Genomic DNA, 24,525 nt, shown 5'->3' on the forward strand with positions numbered 1-24,525 from the left:
ATGAGAGACTATGTATAAAAATGGCTGTAATTCCTAAACAGCTCATGTGATATTTCTTGAATTAAGGCTGAAGTGTGCACTTCACTCACATCTTGATGGCTTTGTTTCAAATCAATTATGGTGGTGTACAGAGGCAAAATTACGAAAAATGTTTGAGGAGACAAACCAAAATGGCCAACCGCCGTGTTCCACTAGTATTGTTAGCCTGCGGTTCGTTTAATCCAATCACTAACCAGCACATGAGGTTGTTTGAGCTGGCCAGGGACCACATGCACAGCACAGGTCAGACCCGTACATCCCCAACACTGAGTGAAATTAAGATTAGGGATGTAAATAAAAACATGGTATTTTAAAGAACATACATACAACACATCATTGTGAATGGCTGTTTGTGTGTTTAAGTTTACTTAGTCGATAACCCTCAGGGTTAAAGCATCTCCTGTAAAAGCTCCTAAATGGAGATTTCCTAAACGGTTAATGCGATATTTTTGTTAAATCTCTGTAATGTAGCTGTAAATCTACATTGCACTAAAATCTAAATAAATATATATATATATACATATATATATATATATATATATATACACATATATATATATATACACACATATATATACATATATATATATATATATACACATATATATATACATACATATACATACATACATACATACATATACATACATATACATACATACATACATACATATATACATATATATATATATATATACACATATATATACATATATATATATACACACATATATATACATATATATATATATACATATATATATACACACATATATACATATATATACATATACATATATATATACACACATATATACATATATATACATATATATACACACACACACATATACATATATATACACACACACATATACATATATATACACACACACATATACACATATATACATATATATACACACACACACATATACATATATATACACACACACACACATATATATATATATATATACACACACATATATATATATACATAAAATCAAAGCTGAGTTCACACATCACAATCGCCTTTGAAAAGTGAATGAGTCATTGTAGTCTCTAGAGAATCTCTTCTTTAAGGTTAATCTAACCCTAGTTAGCCTTGCTACTGGCTCCTGGCCATATCAAGGTCTTTTATAAACAGCGAAGATAATGTTTGGTTGAGCGCAGACAGCCAGTCAGCCCAGCACTCTGACTCCAGAGACCCAATTAATACCACTGTAAAACACCGCTGCCCTTCATAGGCAACACCAGTCTGTGCTCTGTGTGCTTGTGTGTGTGTGAGAGAGAAGGAAAGAGACAGAGATGTAAGGGTATCACAGGGTGAGGATTTGATTGAATACAACGCCCTGGCCATGGCTGCCCTCCCAGAGCACTAATCTATTATTGTAGACAGAAATCATCTTTAGATTACTGGCCACCAGCCAATCATGACCAGCAACGTAACCGCTGATAACCTCCATGCATGTCGTGTTTATGGTGTGTTAATCATTCCAAAAGAAACTGGGGCATGAAAGGTTTCGTCTGAGACTTAACGTTATTTGGAGAAGAGTTTCCCAGTAACAATTTTAGGCTGACATAAATACTTAGCTAGTATGTTGTGTCTATCATCAGATCTGAAATGATTAGTCGATTAACCAAGTAGTCAATCGACAAAAAAATGCTGATAATCAATTAATCGTTTATTTCATTTTTCAAGCTAAATTACCAAAAAGTTCATAGTTTTAGTTTTGTATTTGTGGGGATTTGCTGCTTTTTATGGTCTTGCATGTATTATATCAATTGAATATATTTAGGAAAGTGAAATGGTTGTTTTTCATTCTGTCATAGCTTAAACAATTAATTGATTAATCCATAATGAAAACAATCTTTCATCGAGGCCCTAATGTCTATATTGACAGTTTATTACCCACCATTTTTATTTATCCCACCAACCTATCACAGCTTAACTACCTATCATTACCATAAAGCTGTAACTTCCCACCAAACTGAACACCTGTCCGGTTAATAGCCCTGTCTGCCATTACGTGCACCTCGACTACCCGTTGGTGAATAATAACGACGGGGGAAAAAAGACATTCATTTAATGAAAATTCAGCAGAACTTTGATATAAACAGCAAGAAAAAAAAAAAAACACAAAAAAAACATAAATGGCTACGAAGTTGTCGGACGGATCATTAGCGCTCTCCTTTTCCAACTTGTGCAACTCAAACGCGAAAAAGCAGACAAACATTTCGAAACCAAGTTGATGTTTTTTCTCATCTTTTTCTTTTTCATGTGCCTACCTTTTCCGCCGAGAGCGGAGGAGTGGCCCCAGACAAGCCAAAACAGCAAAAAAGGGACCCCGAGTGTCTGCATGGTGGTCGTGCTGTGTGGGTGATGTTGTCTCCTCATCCTCTGCTCTTCTCAAAGCCTGGATCACCTCCCGAGCGCGAGATTCTTCTCAGCTGGCCAGGCGCGAGGGGTAGTCGGTAGGTCGAGAGACGGTCACTAGGTACTGTCGGCAAAGCGAGAGAGAGAGAGAGAGAGAGAGGGAGAGAGAGAGAGAGAGAGCGAGAGAGAAAGAGAGAGAGAGCGAGAGAGAGAGAGAGAGAGAGAGAGAGAGAGAGAGAGCGCGCGAGAGAGAGAGACGGTTAAGCAGCGTCAATAAAACTACATTTCCGGTTATTTCTTTTCAAAATAAAACACAATCGACAGTTTATGTTGAATAATGTCGGATAAGGGTACCAAACAAGGTTTCATTTATATAGGGTGAAAAACAATTACTTGTAAATACATGTTTTAACGCTCTAGTAATTGCGGGTGCTCCGAAGCAGGTTTACCTCAGGCTTGACAAATTGTAAACTTTTATGGTGAAGAATAAAACCATCGTTTCCGGGCATGATCTGGTTCCATGTGGCGAGCTTCACGCGATAAGAGAGGGGCAAGTGATCGACAGGAGGGACACAGGGAGGGGATCTGTCTGGGATGAGAGGGATTGTGTTGGTAGTTTGGTTTTATAAGAGGGGAAAGGATTGACACCCGACGAAAAGGCTTCTGCAACTGTAAATTTGCTGCTGGTGATTGCATTCCTCTACAGGAATATGACTAAGGTTAGGACACCAGAAGTTTACCACGTCCCCCAAAATGAGGCGATGACTGATTTATTATGGGAGCTGTGGGATCACCATGCTATGAGCACAGAGGGGATATTAATTCTCCCGTGATTCAGGTTCAACACATGAAACAGTTTCTAAATCAGTGATTCCAATTTCCTATACTGTTAATTCTCTTGTGAACCCCTTAGATTTAGTTTACCCCCCGCCCCCAGGTTGGGTACCACTCTTCTAAATTACCTTCACTCTAACAGAAGCTTGTCATTTGCTCATATCATAATACTAATAGATACAGGCTCAGACCTGATCTTAGATGATGTGCCTCACATTGCTGATGTCCACCTCCTGGCCATTCAGGTATTTGGATTACTCAGCAACTCATGTAGCTGTTACCTTCAATTAATTGCCTGTGTAAGTTAGGCTACATTGGGGAAATGAAAAAATTTAATTAAGGAGTAACATGAACTGTGGATTTTTGAATGTTTTTACAGTGATATTCCTTTCATAATCGAATGAAGCAGCTGGTATGCTATGATGCGTTTCCAGCTGTATCCTCCTAACAAGAGCCCGAGCAGCGCAGCTATACTCCCCCTCACAGATTTGAGTCTTCCAGTTTCACCCTGTGGCAGAATCACAGTTTTTTCTCTAACGGCCTCATATTCTTCAATTATTCCCCATGTTTCTTCTTCTGTTGGATGTGGGTGTGTGTTCTGGGGATTAGAGAGAGGGGGCAGACCTCAAGTGAATTAAGAGGATAGCAAAGATACAGCACGCACACACACACACACACACACACACACACAAACACACATGCATATGCAGACAAACACATGAAGGACCATATTTACATGCACAAACAGTCACTTACACACACATACTCCCAACGGGCTGTTTCCATGGGTAGCGGCAGCTAAGTTACATCAGAGCAGTGATGTGGAAAGATGGTGCAATGAGCACCCTTTGTCCCTCTACCTTTGGTTAAGCCCTTAGGTAAGCAATCATTCAGAACAAGTAACATTCAGAATTAGTAATTCAGGGGTGGAATCACTAAGGGCATTGTTATATTATTGGAGTCTACATATTTTAAACTTAATCTTTCATAGAGGCTTATCTGGAACAGGCTGGTGCCTTTTTTACGTTTTGCTTTTTCAGTTTATGAAGTATTCTCCTGCAAGGCCGAAAAATTTTATGACTGCTAAATTATTCATCTTATCAACACATTGTTTCATTCATTAAGGTACTGGATCCTCACTGTGATAAGAACTTTAATTTTGTCAAGAATTTACCTTATAAGGCATATATCTTACAAATGTTAACCCTAAGATCTTTGTCGTTTATTCCGTACATATGAACATGCACACGTCTTTTTCATAAAAACAAACCAGCGGTGCTATCAGGACACACTATTTAGGCCTAGTTGTCACTCTTACAATTCAAAATTAACAGCCAGATTAACTTCATGTTACTGTAGTATCATCTCCAAAACAACCAAAACCAGAAAATGTTCCCCCATCCCCAGTAAAATTAATTTAGAAGCTCTTTTTCTGTCTATCTCGACTAAATCTGGTGTGGCTTCACAGATTATTGGGTAAGACACACTCCTCTCTGCGGGTATGAAGGGCAGATGTGGATTTTAACTGATACAGACTGAGAGCCAAATGAGTAACACGTTTTAACCAAGAAATATGATGTTATTTGCCTTTTTTTTTCTTCACCCACACAAAAATGGGCACGCATGCAAAGGGAATGAACTAATGAAGACTTGAAATGCATTAGGCCTCTGTAATCCACAGTTCACTGGTTGGTTTAACACTGACAATTACAGTATTTACTATACTATGAAACAGATATAATTGTGAATGACATTAGCTACTTGTTTATGCATGCAGATCCAGATTCCTATAGTAATAACTGTCCTCACTGGGCAGAGTCGACTCTATTTTCTAGTCTCTGAATGCCATTGCACCTCTATGAACTTTCACATTCTTTTAAAGTTATTCTTGTTCCTGTGCAACAAAGCAGAGTCATTTTGGAATCAGCTGGCTGCACTGCAGACAGCCAGTTAGAGCTTGACACAGCTTCTCCTCCCCATCTGATGAGCAGTTAACAGCAATGGAATGAAAGCTACCAGGAGCAAGTAAGTGTTGAGAGTAAGATGCCGCATTGCTGTTAAGGTCAGCTTATGATTATAGCAGGTTTCTACTATTCTGGGAAAATGTTGTCCTCGCCCACAGAGGCAGAAGAACGTATTCAAGTAAAACTCACTGTACTATAATACAGGTCTCAAACGATAACTAATGCATGGCAAGAATGTGGAGCACCTCTGCCGTGTGTAATTACAAAGATTTGCCAACAGTTTTTGCAATGCAATTCAGTACCACGGAGAGCTCCGTCTCTTTACTCAGCCTCATCTTACTCCACCAGGGGTCGCACTTCAGCCAGGTTTTCTTTGCGGAACCATTGAGCAACAGCTCCCTAGATCCAGGGAGCGAAGAGAGTGTGACACACATACCTAAAGGTAACAATGTGAAAAGACGGTAATGAATTGAATTATCAGTCCTACCTTGACAGTTTGTGTATTTTGTAATATGACCGCTTGAATGTACTACTTTTTGCAGTTTCTTCCATATATCCATCCGAATGTGTGTTTGTCGCTTTGCACGTAGTTTAGGCCAATTAACGTTAGCCGGTTGTTCAATGTCAAGGCTGAGTTTACATAATATCGTTGGCATTTTAATGCTGTCCTATGACTTAAATAGCATTGTTACAGCTGTCAAAAATCACAGCAACTCATAGTTTCTACGTCTAATAGCTTGAGGCCTATGAACGTCTAGCTGAAGTGGGAAAGACCACAGTCTCTGTTCCATTGCTTATAGCATACACCTGTCACCAACGCACCTTGATTCCCACTTCCTGATCAACAAATAATCCAGTTTCCCACAGGAAGTTACTCATGATTTAAAGACAGTGAACACCGTGCACATGTAGCACCGCATCCTTTTTCTGTCACACGAGGTCAAAACATAGAAGCCGTAAGGTTTTTTTTTTCAAAACAGTTTGTTTGTTGTCGGCTTTATCTGAACACATTGATTGCATACAGGACATAAAATGCAATTTTTGAAGGATCTTTAAAAATAAGAATAAAATCAGTCAAAATAGTTATGCAAATTCAGCACAAAAATGATTACACAGGCTGGGTAGGATGGTTATGCTATAAAAATGTGTTTTATGGCATGATTTAAAGCTGGACGATCTGGAGGACTCTTACAAAGCTTACATGCTTTCGGCATGGTACATACCGTAAACCAACAATTAACCTAATAAATAACATGCTTAAAGTGAAATGATGTATTTAAAATGTTGGCTGGATACAGGCCAGAGTGGCTTCAGTTAATGTGTACCATTAGCTGAACAGTGGCTGGTGTTAATTTCCCTCAAGGCTTCTTACATACACATACGTAGACATTAAAACAAAATGCCACTCGAGATCGTCCCTTCCTCCAGTGTCTGAATTCTTGCCAGTACATTGGGTGACTTGATGATAAATGGGCAGATAGTGGGAGCTCTATCCATCTATCTATCTATCTATCTCTGTGTGTGTATGTATATGTGTGTGTATATATATATATATATATGAGATACAGTTAGGTCCATCAGTATTTGGACAGTGACACACTGTACACTACCACATATACATAGCCCCTCAAAATTAATTGGACAACTGACAATTGATCAGTTTCATGGCCAGATGTAACCTGTTCCCTCATTATTTCATGACAAATTAAGCAGATAAAAGGTCTGGAGCTGAATTTGTATTTCGTAGCTGTTCATGGGAACTCTTAATATGCAGTTCAAAGATGTGTCAATGCACATGAAGGAGGCCATCATTAAGCTGAAAAAACAACACAAACCTGTCAGACAGATGGCAGAAACTTTAGAAGTGGCCAAATCAACAATTTGGTACATTCTTAAAACAGAAGGAATGCAGTGGTGAGCTCAGCAACACCAAAAGGCCTGGAAGACCACAGAAGATAACTAAAGTGGATGATCGCAGAATTCACAGATTAATTTGTACCAGAATGATGGAAAGAGAAGAATATGGAGAAGGAAAGCAACGGCTCACGATACAAAGCACCACATTCTCTGTCAAACATGGTGGAGGCGGTGCTATGGCATGGGCATGTATGGCTGCCAATGGAACTGGGTCACTGGAGTTCATTGATGATGTGACTGCTGATAGAAGAAGCAGGATGAATTTTGAAGTGTATGGGGCTATACAATCTGCTCAGATTCAGCCAAATGCTGCAGAACCGATATGACAGTGCTTCACAGTACAGATGGATAAGGACCCAAAACATACTGCGAAAGCAACTCCAGAGCTTCACAAGGCAAAGAAATGGAATATTCTTCAAAGGACAAGTCAGTCACCTGATCTCAACCCAACTGAGTATGCTTTTCACTTCCTTAAGACAAAACTTTTTCATCCAAGTAAAAATAATCCTTATATTTATAATTCTGTTGGTTTGTCCAGTTACTTTTGAGCCTCTGAAAATGAGAGTCTATGTATAAAAATGGCTGTAATTCCTATACAGCTAATGTGATATATCTGAATTAAGGCTGAAAGTGTGCACTTCACTCACATCTTGATGGCTTTGTTTCAAATCAATTATGGTGGTGTACAGAGGCAAAATTACGAAAAATGTGTCAACGTCCAAATACTTATGGACATAACTGTATGTATGTATATATATATATATATATATATATATATATATAGACACACACACACACACATACATATATTGCAATGTTAATAACTCTTCCTTCTGATTTCCTCCAAGGTTTTTTGACCATGGTTTGAGGAGACAAACCAAAATGGCCAACCGCCGTGTTCCACTAGTCTTGTTAGCCTGCGGTTCGTTTAATCCAATCACTAACCAGCACATGAGGTTGTTTGAGCTGGCCAGGGACCACATGCACAGCACAGGTCAGACCCGTACATCCCCAACACTGAGTGAAATTAGGCTTAGGGCTGGATGTAAATAAAAACATGGTATTTTAATGAACATAAACTATCATTGTGAATGGCTGTTTGTGTGTTTAAATTTACTTAGTAGATAACCCTCAGGGTTAAAGCACCTCCTGTAAAAGCTCCTCGACCCACAGATTTGTCAGAGGAACTATTTGGAAACCAATAAAGATGTTTATTTCCTTGATTATAGTTACAAAGAAGCATCACACAAAAAGGATACTTTTGTTTTATTGATTTTTCACAAAAATACATACAATGATAACCATATGCAATCTTTCTGATGCTGCAGCGACCTAAAATCTTCTTGTTGTTCTCTTCTTGTATGAATAAAAAGCTCAGTCACTCTAGGCGTTGTGTCCTCACATGTGTTGTCACACAGTCCAATGTAACACCCGTGTCAGCAGACACAGTCTCCTTATATAAATCCAGCACCATTTACATCCTGAAGCTGCTCTGAATGAGAGTATTGGCACGGTCACATGGTTATAACGACATCATTATACCTTAAGAGTTATACTGGTCCTGAGTCAGCTCTCTCAGTCTAAGATGCTTTATGAGTCTATGCAGCATTTCAGAGGGCAGGAACATAAATAATGCTCTTATAGTTTCCCTTTGACCCTTTACCTACAAGACATCAGCTGACTAGTTTGAGGCTAAACATCAGAAATGACTGTAAGCTGCACACAGGAGCTGTTTTTATTCTCCTGTTGCTGAATGTTTTTGCTTTAGCTGCAAAAACACCTGTTTAAAACACTAGAAGGAGCACAATTTGCTTTTGCTTCTGTATTGCCCTATAAAACTTTTAGCCCAAATCATTATTTAAAGCAGTTTCTAAGCCCTTAAAATCGATTGCACAGTATAAGCTATAAGTAATGATATAGTTTGATACTCTGATCAGGCGCCTTCATCACTTATTTTTAAAAAGATCAACTGTATCCTTTGTCCTCAAATGTGAGATCTGACGAAGCGCAATTAATATTAACATCAGTATCTTTTAAAGGTTACTTTATCTGCTGATTTATATTCAGTTTTTGTTTCAGCTGTCTTGACCCAGAAAAACGGTATTAATCTTCTCTCCCTTCAGGCCAGTACCAGGTGGTGGGTGGCATCGTGTCTCCAGTGAGTGACGGCTATGGAAAGCAAGGCCTGGCATTGGCTAAGCACCGCATTGCTATGGCAAAACTGGCCGTCAAGAGCTCCAACTGGGTCATGGTTGATGAATGGGAGAGCCAGCAACCAGACTGGACAGAGACAGTGGTCACTATGAGGTATAAAACATGTTTAATGCAACGTCGAAGTTGAAATCACTACATTTAAAAAGGATATTTTCCAGGGTCAAAGTAGGACGACATGCAAGGAACTGAAAGGTTGCAGAAGCCTTTGCCTCCTCTTTGCTGTCACCTGTTGTTAAAGCACCTCACTTATTATTACATCCTCCATTACACAAGTTGCTAATAATAACAGTAGTCTGTAATTCCATTTCCATGCCATTACTTTGGGTGGACAGTTATTGTGAGATTTCATTTAGTCAAAGTATTGGGACTTTAATATCAACCGATGTCCTGTTTCTCCATCTCTTTTTTTTTTTTCTTCCGAATTGACCTATTTTGGCTGCAATTACTCCTATCAAAGTAATAGTTTGCTATACGTAAGGATTTCCCTTGCCATTTCAACAGTAGCTGAACCTTAAATTACTGTATCAAAAGCCATCCCTTTTTTTTCATAGCTTGTCATGTCATGGAAGATCTTTTAACGTGCTAGAAGATGAACATCTTTCATGACAGGGTCAAGCACATTCTGTTCCACTTTGTATCCAGCAATAGCGTGTTACTCAGTAGCTGCTTTATATTTCTATTAGCTTTAACTGTCTCCTGTTATATATTTCTTCACCCTTGATGGGATGTAAGAACAATATTTTGTCGTTTCTGACACGTTCTAGTTTCACCCCAGCACCAGCAGGGTTCACAGGGAACTCCTTTGCAGCTCCTTTGCCAGCCATTCTAAATTTCAACAGAGTACCGCCAGGTTCCCTGAGCCTAAATTACAGGTTATAGTCTCTCGAAGGGCTGCCAGGCTAGACTGGACCCATGGCTGGTCTGGGTTTTTCATGGGGTGAAATCAGAGACACGGGCTGTTAAATTCATAGGCCAAGTGGGAACGTTGTAGTTTCAGAAAGCTGTCTGGCACATAAATATTGGTGAAGAGAGGCAGGCAGAGGTGTTGCATTCATAATGAGAAGATGTGAATAAGGGATGTCTGGGTGTTGTCCCATTCCGTTATTTGTGTAGCTGGGCCCAAGGGAATTAGTCAGTATCTAGTGATAACAATGTACCTTACTCTGTATGTGTTACTGCACACACATCCTACAGGTACATTTAAACTCAGTAAGTTGCATTTGCTTATAGGTACACATTTGGACTCATTTTTTAATTTTTCTTTCATTTTATTCACCCTCCCTCTGCTCACCATTTCTTACAAATCCCCTTATTATGCCCCCCCGAGTTCACTCTCTCACACACACACACACACACACACACACGCGCACACACACACACACACACAGTTGGTCGTCTCTAAGCTGTGTTTGCGCAACACGGGCAGATCAAGGCATAAAGTGGCCTCTTGTCCCCAGGCTATGAGCAGGCCATGTCACACGTCACCTCACTCCCGAACACACACACACACACACGCAAATGTACTAGAAAATCTTTAAGAAGCTTTGATTGAAAACAGTGTAGTTTTTCATTCATCTTTTTAAAGGTCCCTCTCTGACTCTTTCTTTGTAATTCACTTCAGTTCGACAAAGCTTTATTCACATGATTATATTGGAAAAACATCTTGACAAAGCACATGCATAAAGAGAGAAAGTGATGTATTAAATGGGTTTACATATACACATAAGTAATGATACACTTTACATGTAAAAAGACAACCTATTTAAAGATAACAAATGAAAGTGAAAAATGCTTATATTCAGAAAAACAAAGAAGAAAATTTTTTTTGCATTACCAAATAAAAGAAATAAATTCTAAGTCTCTCTTTCTCTCATACCTTTGTTGAGCAGATATCACCACGGACGTATTCTAAAGGAGTATGAGCAAAGCACAGGGATGATCAACAACTCCAGCGGTAACACCACTCCCCTTTCAAGTAAGAACCTCTTATTGTTGCAAACTTGGGATCAGCTCGGAAGTCCTTTTACTGCTGACAATTTTCTGACATTTTTTATTCGGTTTTAATTTGCGGCACTTACCGTGAATTGTTCTCATTTTGAGATGGCAGCACTGGTTGGTCAGTCCACCACTTTGTCTCAGACTGAAATATCTCAACAACTGTTTGATGGATTGGCATAACATTTTGTACAGACATTCATGTTCCCCAGAAGATGAATCCTAGTGCCTTTGGTGATCCCCTTACTTTTCATCTAGCATCATCAGCAGGTCAACGTTTATGATGGGGTTTATGATCAAATAACTATTCCGATCAGCCTCTATTGTACTTTGAGTTTAGTGCTAATTAGCAAACGCTAGCAGGCTGGGCTTAGAAGGTGAACAAGGTAAACATTATACCTGCTAAACAGCAGCATGGTAGCATTGTCATTGTGAGCATGTTAGCATGCTGACATTAGCATTGCTGTGCCTAAGTGCAGCCTCAAAGACCCACTAGCATAGCTGTAGACTCTGAGATTAGCACCTGTACTATATAATAAATATATCCTACCTATGTGCAAAACACACACTGTTTGATAAAACACTTCTTTCAGCATATTACTTTATCTCATCTTTAACAAGCCCTCTAACAAAATTAGGGTTAAGGATTTGCATCAATCCCACATAATGTGCCTGTGCTTAACACATGCAAAGCGGGAGCCTAATGGTGCACTGTGGTTCTGACTAACAGAGGTTAAAGAGTATTAGTGATTGTTTTAATACTTTTAAGACTGTGTGTGTGTCTGCGTGTGATCGTTGTATAACTGGAAGCCATCCAATCAGTATTCAGGAATATTTTTATGGATTATCTTTGATTTATCTAATTCTTTTACAGGCATATCTGTTTGGGCCCTGCTGCTTTTTTTAAATACATCCCTGCATAAGGATGACAAAGTTCATGAAAAACAGAATTATGGACAGGAATAGCCCTGAATTTGTGTGCAAAGATTGAGATTTTTGCTAACAAAAAAAAGTGTTTGTTTGCTCTTTTTGTTTCATAGTTGTAGTTCATTTTATGCAGAGTCTTCTACACAGAATTTAAGACAGTTCAGTTTGAGTTTTTATGGAAATGCTAAACTCCTAGAGTAATTTGTATAATGATTAGGTTTGGCACCTTGAATATCTAAGATGTGCAATTTGTAGACCTAGTAGGTCTGTTTTAGTCATGTTCTGCTGTTTATTTGTCTGGTCCATACTCACCTACTAAAGCCTACAGTTTTTGAATTTTACTCTTCATATCAGCACCCTTTGAGGGGGACACCTCAGCCATGTATTATTGGATTCCCATTTTTAGCTTGATTGTGGACCAGCCAGTTGGGAAACACTGGCTGGACTACTTCCATGTATTCAAAACAAGCCCACTTGAGGATTATGTCACTCTTTGCCATCATAACTGCTCAGAATAAAAACACAGACTGTGGACTGAAATATCAGTGATTTTAGTGGACAGTCCAATCAGAAAGTAATTGTTTTTGGGAACCCCCAGAAATGTGACTGACTGAGTGAATACCTTTTGGGGTAAAAACAAAGGATTCAGGGGTCTGCGTTAAGACATGATATTTGTTATTTTTATGAGGTATTCTTTATATCAACAGGCCTCATAAACTATCTTAAATTAAAATTATTAATCATAAATCATGTTTTATTTTCTGAATAAATCAAATGACATTAGGCAGTAGTTCTGGCCCCTTACTGCATTTCAACACTTCAAAATGACATACCTCACAATCTCTTCATATGTAGCCTGTGTTTTTTGAGTAGTCTTCCTACTCACTTCTGTATCGTTCTCTGCCTCTGCCCTCAGACCACTCTCCCCAGCTGAAACTCCTGTGTGGAGCTGATTTCCTTGACACATTCAAGATCCCAGGCTTGTGGCAGGATGAGCACGTGGAGGAGGTGGCCGGGCGTTTTGGCCTCGTCTGCATCAGTCGAGGCAGGCTGCAGCCTGAGCGGGCCGTGCATGAATCGGACACGCTCTCCCGCCACCAACAAAATATTTTCCTGGTGAGGGAATGGGTGAGGAATGAGACGAGCGCCACAGAGGTGCGGCGGGCTCTGAGACGGGGTCTGAGCGTGAAATACCTGATCCCCGACTCTGTGATAGAATATATTCACCAGCACAACCTTTACACAGAGGACAGCGAGAGGAGAAATAAGGGCATGGTGCTGAGGCCGCTCACCAAGCAAGCACAACAGCCAGTGAAAAGTCTGGATGACTGATTGACGGTCTGCTGCAGCATTGAGCTGAACTTGGGAGTCCTCGATAAGTGAATTCACTCACAGATCAGTTCTTCTCGTCAGGGACTGGAAGCTCTGTTTGCATCTACTGGACTGCAGAGTAGATGAGGTTTGCACAGAAGATCTGCAAGATGTGTTTTCCAGGCATCAACTGTTTTCATTGGGAAGCATCTGCAAAGTGCTGTGCTGGTTTTTGATTCATACACGTGAAGTGTTGCAAATACTGAGCCCCATCTTTGTTCCACAGTGTGAATGAGCTTTTGTCTGCTAATAGTTTTCTATCGTTTGTAGTTTTTCACATTCCACATCATTGCAGTTGTTTAAACTGAAATAAAATCCTGTATATATGAAGTACGTTTTGTCTGACTGGTGTCCCTTTCTTTTAGCGATTTGAATATATAAAATCATAAGCCAGGCAGGGTCGGAGCCAGGATTGTAGAAATAACAAGGTCATAAGTCTAAGTCCCCCCAATCAACCCAGCCGATTTCCCATTTACGAAGAAAGTTTTCTAAAAATTACTCACACTACTAAAGTTTTGGTTTATTGACCTCATTCAAATATATTTATAAAAATGCAACATCAGACTTTTCCAGGGATAGAATGATAGTTCTTGATTTTCCATTTCCATTGTTGTCCCTGGTATTTTCACAGTCCACCAAACTTTATCAAGAAAGAGACAGACAAGGTCTGACATTAAGATATATTTAAAAAAAGAACTAGAAAAGTGACTTGTATGAAGAAAAAATTTGTAAAATCTAATAAAAAAAAGCAGACAAGGTAGAAACCCATCATAAAAAGACAAAAAATCCCAAATAGAAATCACATCAAAAAAGGTAGTGGTTGTGAAACATAGTTCAAGATCCAAATATCAATGAAGATATTTAAGATTTTATGTTTTTTTTTTTTTAAAGTGACCTGTTCAGATACATTTTCTGTCAATTCTGTTTTCAAACGTGGAGGTCTAAAGGTTTTTTTGAAAGCCTTCTCTACACTGCCAGGACTAAAATTCTGATTCTGTTGGAGAAATATTGAAGCCTTTATTAATGTATGTGTTTTTGTCGGCCTTATGCCAAAAAAATCCACGAATCAGCCTATTATACAGTCACTGTGTGTGTGTTTTTGTGTTTTTCTATGGTGCGGTATATATGGTGCATTTTAACCACTATGCTGCTAGGATGCCACCATGTGTAACTTTTTAATTGTAAAGTACAAACTGTATCCTGTTATGAATTTCCTCTCATATGAAGATCATTGAGGGTGTCTGTACTCTGCAGCAGCCTCCCAACAGCAATTCATTGTGGATCTATTCAATTTCCCCATTATCTTCCACAAACTTTGTGTCTGCAGGCCTGCATTTTTTCCACCAATGGATTTAAAATAATCCTGACAGTTGCTCAGCTACGGGAGGTGTTCTCTCACTGAGGCCAGTAGCTGAAAGCACCACTGTGCCACGGATGCTGACTGGCATCCTTTGAAAGATGTGTATGTGTGTCTTCGTTCGTGTTCCAGTCAGTAAAGGATTTAGACAATTGGTCGACTGCAGCTGGCCTGAAAGAGAGATTATCAAATTAATTGAGTTATTTAGGCGAGACAAAAGATGTGACAGGCCTTTTGTGCTACATTTAATTGTTTCAGTTGGATCATTTTGAGCTCAGGTGATTCTGCTTTTGTACTGTGATTATTATCCACACTGTGTGCTCCATTCAGCCAAGTCACAGGCTGATCAATGTTTTAATTGACATTTGTGTGATTTTATTCAATTTGGCTGATTATTAATGGTTCTATAATCCTGATCGAAACATGATTGAAACATGCCTCATCTTATACAACAGAACCAGGCCAAATCTGCCACACGTCGAATTAGGCACAAGTGCACCTGTGTCAATAAATAAAGGAAGTGTATTCACACTAATCCCACACAGGCAGAGTAAGCATTCTCCAGCATAAGCACATGAGTGTATTGTACATTATGTATGCATGCCGCAGGTTCCCAGCATACATGCAGGGAATGCTGGTGAGGATTGTGGGGTTACATGGTGTCAATCGTAGGAAGTGGGAGGTGCGTGGGACAAGTAATCGGATTATATTGAATTTGGTTCAAATTGAGGCTTTTGACAGCAGGTTGTGCATTCCATCACAAGTAGCGGTCCACAGCGGACCTCACAGACTGAAAGTAAAGAAACCAGCAAAGACACAGCCAACATGCCAGCTGATCTGAACGGATATTGGAAAATGATTTCCAGTGATAACTTCGAGGAGTACCTGAAAGCTCTCGGTGAGTTTGTTAGGAGTTTTGTAGAAGTAGGTGAAAGACTTCGGCCCTGATATTTAAATAACTATGCAAATGATCCTCTAATATTCACAAAGAGAATAATATTTCACCTCTGGTAGAGTGAGATTATAGGCGTCTTGTATTTTGTCTCACATATCATATGGTATTATTACCAAAATAAAGGAAGTGCAAATTTGTTGTGATATTTGATATTTTTTTTATGGAAAAACTAAAACCATTAACAGGAACACCAGGCTGTTTGTTTTTTTGTTTTTTTATCTTGACAGAAATGTTCTACTTTAAAACAAAATAAATAAGCTGGATTGCAAAATATCACGTAAAAAAACTTATTCTAACTGAATTCTGAAGTTCTATAACTGCACTAAAATGCCCTGCTTCTCACTGTCCCTCTCCGGTTTTCTCCTTCATTTTCCACCTTGCTTGGGGACCAGATGTAAATGTCGCCATCAGGAAAATTGCAACCTTGTTGAAGCCTGACAAGGACATCGTCCATGACGGGGACCACATAATCATCAAGACCCTCAGCACCTTCAAAAACTACAACATGGACTTTTACGTGGGCAAAGAGTTTGAGGAGGATTTGTCTGGAGTGGATGACAGGAAATGCATGGTGAGTATTCCGACCAGTGTATTCAGAGCGGATTTAATACATTGTAATGAATGTTTACATGATGCATTACTGTTCTTATCTTTTGGCAAACCCGTTAAGCCACTAGCTTGATATTACAGGTAAATTACATTGCTGCAGGTGTGGCGACCTGTAACTTGAGCACATCTGCTATGAGTGCAAAGCCTGTGGTTGCATAAAGTGACTTTTCTTGGTGGCACATCTCTAGATTATAATGAGCATATGGTGGCCATATAAAAACTTTCTACCTACATGTAAAATTTCTCAAACTTTTCAGACTGTTGTCAGTGCATTGATGTAACGAAGACTGATGTCAGATACTGTAGGAAAAGAAGTGGAAGAGGCAGAGAAATAAGCCCCCCCCCTTTTGAAAAACCTTTTTTGGTATGCTGAATAGGCTGATTATAAATAAACTAAAAGCCGTTTGGAGGGTGGCAAAGACAGATGGACATGTGTGTTTCTAAATGGTGATTTTATCTGAATCATTATTTTAAGAGGGACGGAGAAGGACCAGGCCACTCGCTCGGGAAATCATATGTTTCAATCTATGTTTATGAGAGGAAACATGTATCTATATAGTCAAATCTGAATAAGTCCTCCAGTGATGCATCATGTATTTTATTCACACATGTGTCTCTCTCTGACCTGTGACCCTAATACAGACCACTATCACTTGGGAGGGAGACAAGCTGGTCTGTGTGCAGAAGGGAGAGATTGAAGGTAGAGGCTGGAGCCACTGGGTGGACGGAGATGAGCTTCATTTGGTAAGAAAAAATCAGTTCCTTCCATGAATATTAATGTATGCAGTTTGGACACTCAAATTCAAACCCAAAATGCCTCTCAGCACCGAATGTGCGGCGCATATATACTTTTATGTGTGACTCCAGTAGGAAATAGCCCACTAGCTCCGGCAGTGGTAACATTATACTGTGTGAGGTGCATGCACACAGGAAATGTAGTTTATCAAAGTTACAAGTGCTTGGCCATAACTCATTTACTGCCAAATCAATCCTATTTCCGCATAAGCAACTATCTCTGAGGATGCTGTTTCAAGGGAAAATAATACAGATTCATATATGATTCATATGAGTCTCAAATGTTTCCTCCAAGTCAAACGAAAAGACTGATGCAAAATAAAACAAGATTAAAAGTAAATTTTCTCTATATATTGGGAAATGAAAAACTGTCCAGTTTCTACAACTCATTTGTCATCTAATTTCGTCATGACCCGAGACCTCCAGTGACCCAGCAGACATCGACATCAACCTCTGCAGAGATATTATCTTGACTTTGCAAATCTAATTTCTGTTAGGACTTGATTAGCGGTTTCTTTTTTCCAACAACTCCTCTGTGAAATTCATAGTGTGGCCCCAGTGTGGCCTGTAATGAAAGCATTAACATCTGAAAAGACTTTAAAGTAATGACTAGCACATTACAATTTTCATTAACTCAGCATCATCAGATTTCCCTGTGTATGATTACTGCTATCAAAGCTAAGCAAAAATGATCAGCCAAATTATTTGGTTTAAATGCTGCCAAAAGATGTTTTTAATCAGCTGCCATGAAATTAGTTTTTAGCTAAAAGTTCCCAAGAGCAGGAAGAGGGTTTGAATATAGGGCAACAGTGGCCTCTGGGGGCAGAAAATACAGTGCAAGGTGGACACATGACGGTACACTAGAAAACGATAACTGTCCTGGGAAACCATGTGTCTTCAGTATTGGTCATTTTTCTGGTAAATCAAAGGAGTAAGGGTTCCTTTGAAGTTTCTCCTACTTCTTTCCATTTTAAAACACATTGGATGATCGGAAAAAACACTGTCACAAAGCTGAACTCAGGGTTTTTCATAGCTCATGAAAAGGTTATATTTTGGAGATACAAGGTTTACACTGGGCACTGACAAAATGTGGAAATATTTTAAAATACCCTAAATCATTTGTACATCACATTCAATGTTTGTGGTGCATCCTTTATTGACAATTAACCTATCTTCATCCAAGTCCTTAGTTACTGTTGCTATGTCAACTTTCTGCCAACAACATTGTTTTCAGGTTTTCTGATTGAGGGAAAAGAGCAGGTCTTGATTGGTCATTAATTTAAGCGATTCCCTTCAATTCTGTCAACACACACAATTAATGAAAACATGATGGGGCACTTTCATTATGTACTATAACTGGACCTACTATTTAGATATCTATGAGTCCCTTTTATTTGCAGGGGGAGCTCATGAGCAGCAAGAAATCACATTCAAAATCAGTAAATAACCCAGTACTTCAAAAATATATGCTGTATGTTAGATGCCATCCACTTCGTGGTCATTCCCGTTTGCCACAATAGCATTTACATTTCCTTTTGTTCCCTACAGGAGCTTAGAGCTGCAGGAGTTGTTTGCAAGCAGGTCTTCAAGAAGACCTAAGCCGACTCTTCCTGAACGAGGCAGTGCCCCCACCTGACACTGGTTCAGAGAGACACACCAGACACATCCCATGCCTCTGACATAATATCCAACTTTCCTTTGGACCATTTTTACGACTCTCCATATATCCATCTATTAATTTCATGTGTGTCCCTTGGTTATAAATGCAATTTTTGCTGGCGACACATTTATATTCCATCAAATCTGTTGCCTTACTCTACCAAAACCAATTCATATACAGTTACAGTAAGGCCAGATCAGTGTGTGTATCATGTAACATCACAAAATGCAACCCTGCATATCTGTCTCAGGGTGGGTGCTCCTTTGTTTAACATGTTTAGATGTGTTGGATGCATGCATACTGCTAAGTTTACCTGACCTGATGGGTGAGCCAGACTGATAATGCAACACACTGAAATGACCAGTGGGAAAGTTAAGGACGCAGTGAAGAGAAGAGAACAGTCATATGACAAGTTAACAGGATAAATCCCCTTTTTAGTTCTCTGAATGATTGTTGTGACTGGAAGACAATGATCTCAGTTTGGTTAAGGACTGTAAGCTTCTTGGCTACTGATGCTTAGATATTGTGTGTGTATATGTCCCTCACAAATCCTTTGGGACTGGTGCAATTGATAGTAAAATGAATCAATCAATAAATGAAACAGTGCTCAACAAAGTCTTTGTTTGTATTTTTCTGAGTAGTTGAATCTTGTGTTAGATCTTTATTTTCATGCATAGACTTATCGGAAAAGAAATGATTTTGGCTGGCAGGTCCACCTCCTGTAACACAACCAGACAAACCATTGAAATGAGCCGTTCTTATTTACTGAAGTTTGGTATAGAAGCTCCTTTTATCTAAAATGCCTTTCAAGACATGAGAATTTCAAAAGTGAAGACGTGAAGCCCGCGGAGCTTCAGTCAGACACCTTGAACCAGGCTGTGCTCTGAATCATATAATCTGTCAGCTCACTTTGTGCATTGCCACTGCAGTCTATATAAGCTGTCCAACTCAATTGCTCATTCTTTGCTGCTGCTGCCGCCGCTGCTGCTGCTGCCGCTCACCCTGTTGTTCTGCCTCTTGTGCATTCACACCCCGCCACCAGCAAGGCTTCTACCTGCGGGCTCTGTTTATTTATGGTTCCCCAGGGGGTTGTCATTGATCTCTCCCTGCTCTTGCTTTGCCTGGTTCAAAACATTATGCTGTCAGGGAGGGGTCCAAACAGAGTCTGATGCCAGCATGAAATCTACATTTAAATTTATTCTCAACTGAATTTGTTTACACTGAGAATGGACTTTTGGATGAAGTAGGATATATTCTGTGTTCAGTAGTTCGAGTAGTAATCCTTAAGATTTCAGTCCTGGTTGATTTGGCAACACCCGTGGTTACTGGTGGTAACGCTAAGAATATTAAAAAATTCCATTAGAAATCATTTATTTATCGATCACTGTGGGCTGGAAACATGCTTGGAGCAGCTGCAAAGATCCTTTGTGATTGTGCATGCCATTTAAAACTAGAGTGGAAATGGTGGACGCCGACACTGATGATGCAAACCACTAGCAAATTTAATGGGTTTAAAAGAATAAATGCCGGCCATAAATAGTATTAAAAATTGGATTTGATATGATGCAAACTTAAAATTTATGAAACAAATATTTTTCATGTTCCTGAATTTTTCAGTGAGGCAGAAAGAGTTGATGTATTTCTAAGAGTTTAAACTAGTTATTTGAAAACCATCTCAGAGACAAATTATTATCCAAAACATGAGTATATTTATATATATTAAAATACGCCTGGAGGGTGTCCTTAAAAAAAACTTACTCAGCTATTTATTTTAATTTACAAATTTGTCAAAAATGCTATTTTTTTCTTTCTTTTTTTTCAACTGAACCTTATTAATCTTCATGCTCAAAATTCAGGTATTCTAGATTAGAATTTGAATTTGCCACAGAGAAGGGAGATCGAATAAAGAGAACTCCCTATAGGCAGATTTAACAAAATAGCTTCTTCTGTCTGTACGTAACCATCATGGCAGTGTCTGCATGTGTCAGTGTGTAAAGGTGCATGTCAGAGAAAGAGTAGTAGTAAGTGCGTGTGCGTGCGTGTGCGGGGGGGGGGGGGGGTTGCAGCCACACATATGCCCCTTAGTAACCTCCCCCAATGACCATGTAAAGCCAGAAAGAAAAGGGTGAGTCTTCCCCCTCTCCCTCCAAAACAACTGCCCCTGCCAATACTCTTTAAGCTTTAAACTCACTCATCAATAGTTCTCTGCCCCCGTGCCCCCTGACTCGTTTAAAAGCAGGACACCCTGCACCTTCCCCCTCTTTACACTGTCTAAAGTCTAAACACAACAGTGTCACCAGCTGCCACCATGCCTGCAGACTTCAGTGGGAAATGGATACTGGAAACCAATGACAAATTTGAGGAATATTTGAAAGCATTAAGTAAGAAACTCAATTTTAATGGGTTTAATTTTGGTCTTTCGTGTCTTATTTACGTGGTAAAGCAGTGTTAAGGGGTGATGTGACAGGTTGGACGAGATGCACAAGTAACAAAATCATCCAATTTCATGCTCTCTCAGTCTTTCTGTTAAGACAGATTCTCTGTCGTCTTGTTCGAATCTATCTTGAGTACAACTGTAATTGCAAATACTGAAATTATTCACATTTAAAAATCATTCTTAGTCAGCTACACTAACTTTTTGATCATGGACATGAATCAAGACCAAATCTCCCAGAAAAAAAAAATTAAGTGAACTCTACTAAACACAGAAGTTAGTGAAATGCACAAAATTACATTCTGCGCTGATGTTAAAATATATTTTATGCAGAGTGATCTGACTGCTCTGAATTAACTGTATAATGAAGTCTATGTTCTGGCCCCAGATATTGACTTTGCTACAAGGAAAATTGCCCTCGCCCTGTCTCAGACCAAGGTGGTCATCCAAGATGGAGACAAATTTGACTTCAAAACACTAAGCACCTTCAGGAACTATGAGCTGGCCTTCACTGTAGGGGTGGAGTTTGATGAGTACACCAAGGGACTAGACAACAGAAATGTCAAGGTGGGTTGACCTCTCATGTATGGAGGTCTTGGAGTGACGAGAGTCAGTGATAGTTTATCCGATGAGTCAATATTTCCCACTTTCCTTGTTGCTTATGTAATAATGACAACTGTGTTATCTAAGTGTGTCAATGGAGTGATTGCTTTGAGGTGTATCTGTAACTTCACAACATACTTTTGAGACTCCACACTGACATATTTAGCATATTGTTAGTGGTAAAAGTAGTGATTGCAAGAGGTGGAAGCAGGCAGTTTTAGTCAGAGGCGTATACCAATGTTAGGTCAAAATTACATCACAGAGTTACAAAAAAGTGTATTGTTTACTGAATGCACTATAGTATATGTTGTCTTGTAGAGTCTGGTGACCTGGGAGGGGGACAAGCTGGTGTGCAGCCAGAAAGGAGAGAAGGCCAACCGTGGCTGGAAACACTGGATCGAAGGAGACAAACTCTACCTGGTGGGTTGACAGTATCGGTCGTGGTAGTTACATTTTGGAGAAAGATTTGACCCAGAGCACGTGCTAATCGATAAAAAAGAAATGTGTTGGATTAGTAGGATGTATAGCATAGCAGAATGTAATTGTTGTGTATATTACAGTAATGAGAGTGTTATACTTTTAGTCCCATTTTTTTTCTAAGAATCCCTCCACATAATACTAACAGATTAATTTTCCTTTCTGCTGACAGGAGCTGACGTGCGAAGATATAGTTTGTCTCCAGGTGTTCAAGAGAAAAGAATAAAAGGCAAAGGTCTTTGTTTGCTCCTCAACAACAGGTTTTTTCCAAACACGTGAACAAGATGAATAAAGGTGCTTTTCAGACAACATATCGTGTTGTGTATGAATAGAGACAAACCTGTTACTATTATAAATCAACTTTAAGTTCAGGTATTGAACATCAGAAAAAGTAAAAAGGAACTTTTTGACAGAAGTGAGTGATGGTATGGGAGTGGTGGCTGGTAGGAAGTCAGAGTAATAGTCCGACTTATCACTGTTTTTTCACTCTAAATCACTTGTAATTTACATAACCTAGCATACTCCTTCATGAGAGACTGTACCAGCATACATACGTCATCACATACTGCAACAAAAGACAAATGACCGGACTTTTAGATGAGTCATAACTTTAACATTTTTTTATCAGTTACAAATTGCATTTAACACATTCTATTGTTACTAAGTTAGGTATTGTATCAACCAATGCTTAAATTGCCATCTGCTGGAAAAATATGGTCATATCAAGCAGGTGAGACGAGATGAGATCTAATGATATAACAATAACATCAATGGATCTAGGCCCCAGAAATGACGCGTCTGGACTCAACATACCCTGAGATGGTACCGTATGTATGGAAAATAGTTGGAAGATGGTTAAGAATGTTATCTGAATCATTTCCACCCCTCTTTCCCCACTGACTGTACTCTTGAGGGTGTACACAGATGTTTTGTAAAGTAATGAATAACAGCTGTTGTAATCAGGCCAGCTGCTTTGATTCCACACAGTTGGCTTCAGTGGTGGAGGAAGTATTAAGCAAAAGTAGTAATATCACATTGTAGAAGCACTCCATTACTCCATTAAGCTAATGTTTGTAAGTAGAATTAGCTAAATGTACTGTCTAGTTGAAATTATTGAAACCCCTGCATTTTAAGTACATAACTCAGAATATCTTTAGAAATACATGCAAATATTTTAATAAAATGTCCAAGGCTACTGAACAAGAAAATAACAAAACAAAACTTGCATAATAGTGAATTAATTCAAACACAATATGTACCCTAGACACAATTATTGGCACCCTGTTCAATGCCTCTATTACCACAGGCAGCAAAGGAGCCCCATGGCATGATAGAACCTCCACCATGTTTTACTGTAGGTAAGGTGTCTTTTCCTTATGGGCTTCATTTCGTCACCTATAAATAGGTGCATTCCCAAAGAGCGCTACTGGTTTAATCTGTCAATAGAACATTATCCCAGAAGGACTGTGGTTTATCTATGAACGTTTTTGCAAACATTTTGCGTTTTGTGCTACCAAACTACTTTTAGTGTGCAGCAAATGGTGCGGGCTGAAACCAGCACTCTAGATTGCTCCAGATCAGCCTGAAGCTGATAGATATTGAATATATTCTACATTATGGACTTAAAATTCAGGGGTGCCAATACCCGGGACTGTGTTATAGCAAAAATTTTCCTGTTGCAAGACGGCCTTCCTGTTGTGCCTTGCCTCTGCTTACTGTAACTCTTAAACAAAAACACAGTGGGAACGTGACAGGGGTGTACTCATCTCTTGGGACCCAGCAGTTCACAATGCTACGAAGCTATCCAGTTACGTTGGATATAAAGTTTTGCAAATAAAAATAATAGACAGGGCCTACATTATACCGTGCATATTGAAGAGAACTGATTCTCCGAGTATCTAGCTTATGCTGGTTTGGTTGTGATGTGGAGGGTATCCTGATGTTGCTGTTGTGGCATTGTCCAATGGTAAAGAGACTTTGGGCTGATGTTTTTA

At 39.2% G+C, this 24,525-nt stretch overlaps 3 protein-coding genes across 6 annotated transcripts in view; 2 read left to right on the forward strand and 1 right to left on the reverse strand.

The window, feature by feature from the left end:
- LOC120798793 (calsyntenin-2-like) overlaps positions 1-6,051 on the reverse strand; it is a 148,673-nt gene extending 142,622 nt beyond the window's left edge. For 2 of the 4 annotated variants that reach the window (XM_040143438.1, XM_040143441.1), the window contains exons 1-3: positions 5,705-6,051; positions 2,869-3,004; positions 2,332-2,543 (exon numbers count right to left, since the gene is read on the reverse strand). In XM_040143438.1, coding sequence (XP_039999372.1) covers positions 2,332-2,440 — 109 coding nt within the window. In that variant the 5' untranslated portion in view covers positions 2,441-2,543; positions 2,869-3,004; positions 5,705-6,051. Of the gene's footprint in view, positions 1-2,331; positions 2,544-2,868; positions 3,009-5,704 lie in introns of all 4 variants that reach the window. The other 2 variants (XM_040143439.1, XM_040143440.1) reach the window with 2 other exon arrangements.
- nmnat3 (nicotinamide nucleotide adenylyltransferase 3) lies at positions 5,548-22,826 on the forward strand. Its single transcript, XM_040143738.1, has 13 exons — positions 5,548-5,659; positions 7,983-8,128; positions 9,258-9,441; positions 11,238-11,323; positions 13,187-13,601; positions 15,763-15,896; positions 16,346-16,524; positions 17,205-17,306; positions 21,129-21,142; positions 21,295-21,398; positions 21,840-22,018; positions 22,373-22,474; positions 22,704-22,826. The coding sequence occupies exons 2-13, from the start codon at positions 8,017-8,019 to the stop codon at positions 22,755-22,757; spliced, it is 1,665 nt and encodes a 554-aa protein (XP_039999672.1). The 5' UTR covers positions 5,548-5,659; positions 7,983-8,016; the 3' UTR covers positions 22,758-22,826.
- Positions 15,824-18,956, forward strand: rbp1.1 (retinol binding protein 1, cellular, tandem duplicate 1). The gene is made up of 4 exons (XM_040143442.1): positions 15,824-15,896; positions 16,346-16,524; positions 17,205-17,306; positions 18,906-18,956. Exons 1-4 carry the CDS (start codon positions 15,824-15,826, stop codon positions 18,954-18,956), a joined length of 405 nt encoding a protein of 134 aa, XP_039999376.1.
- Positions 22,827-24,525: the final 1,699 nt, after the last annotated feature.

Source organism: Xiphias gladius, chromosome 14, assembly GCF_016859285.1.
Source record: "Xiphias gladius isolate SHS-SW01 ecotype Sanya breed wild chromosome 14, ASM1685928v1, whole genome shotgun sequence".
NCBI lineage: Eukaryota > Metazoa > Chordata > Actinopteri > Istiophoriformes > Xiphiidae > Xiphias > Xiphias gladius.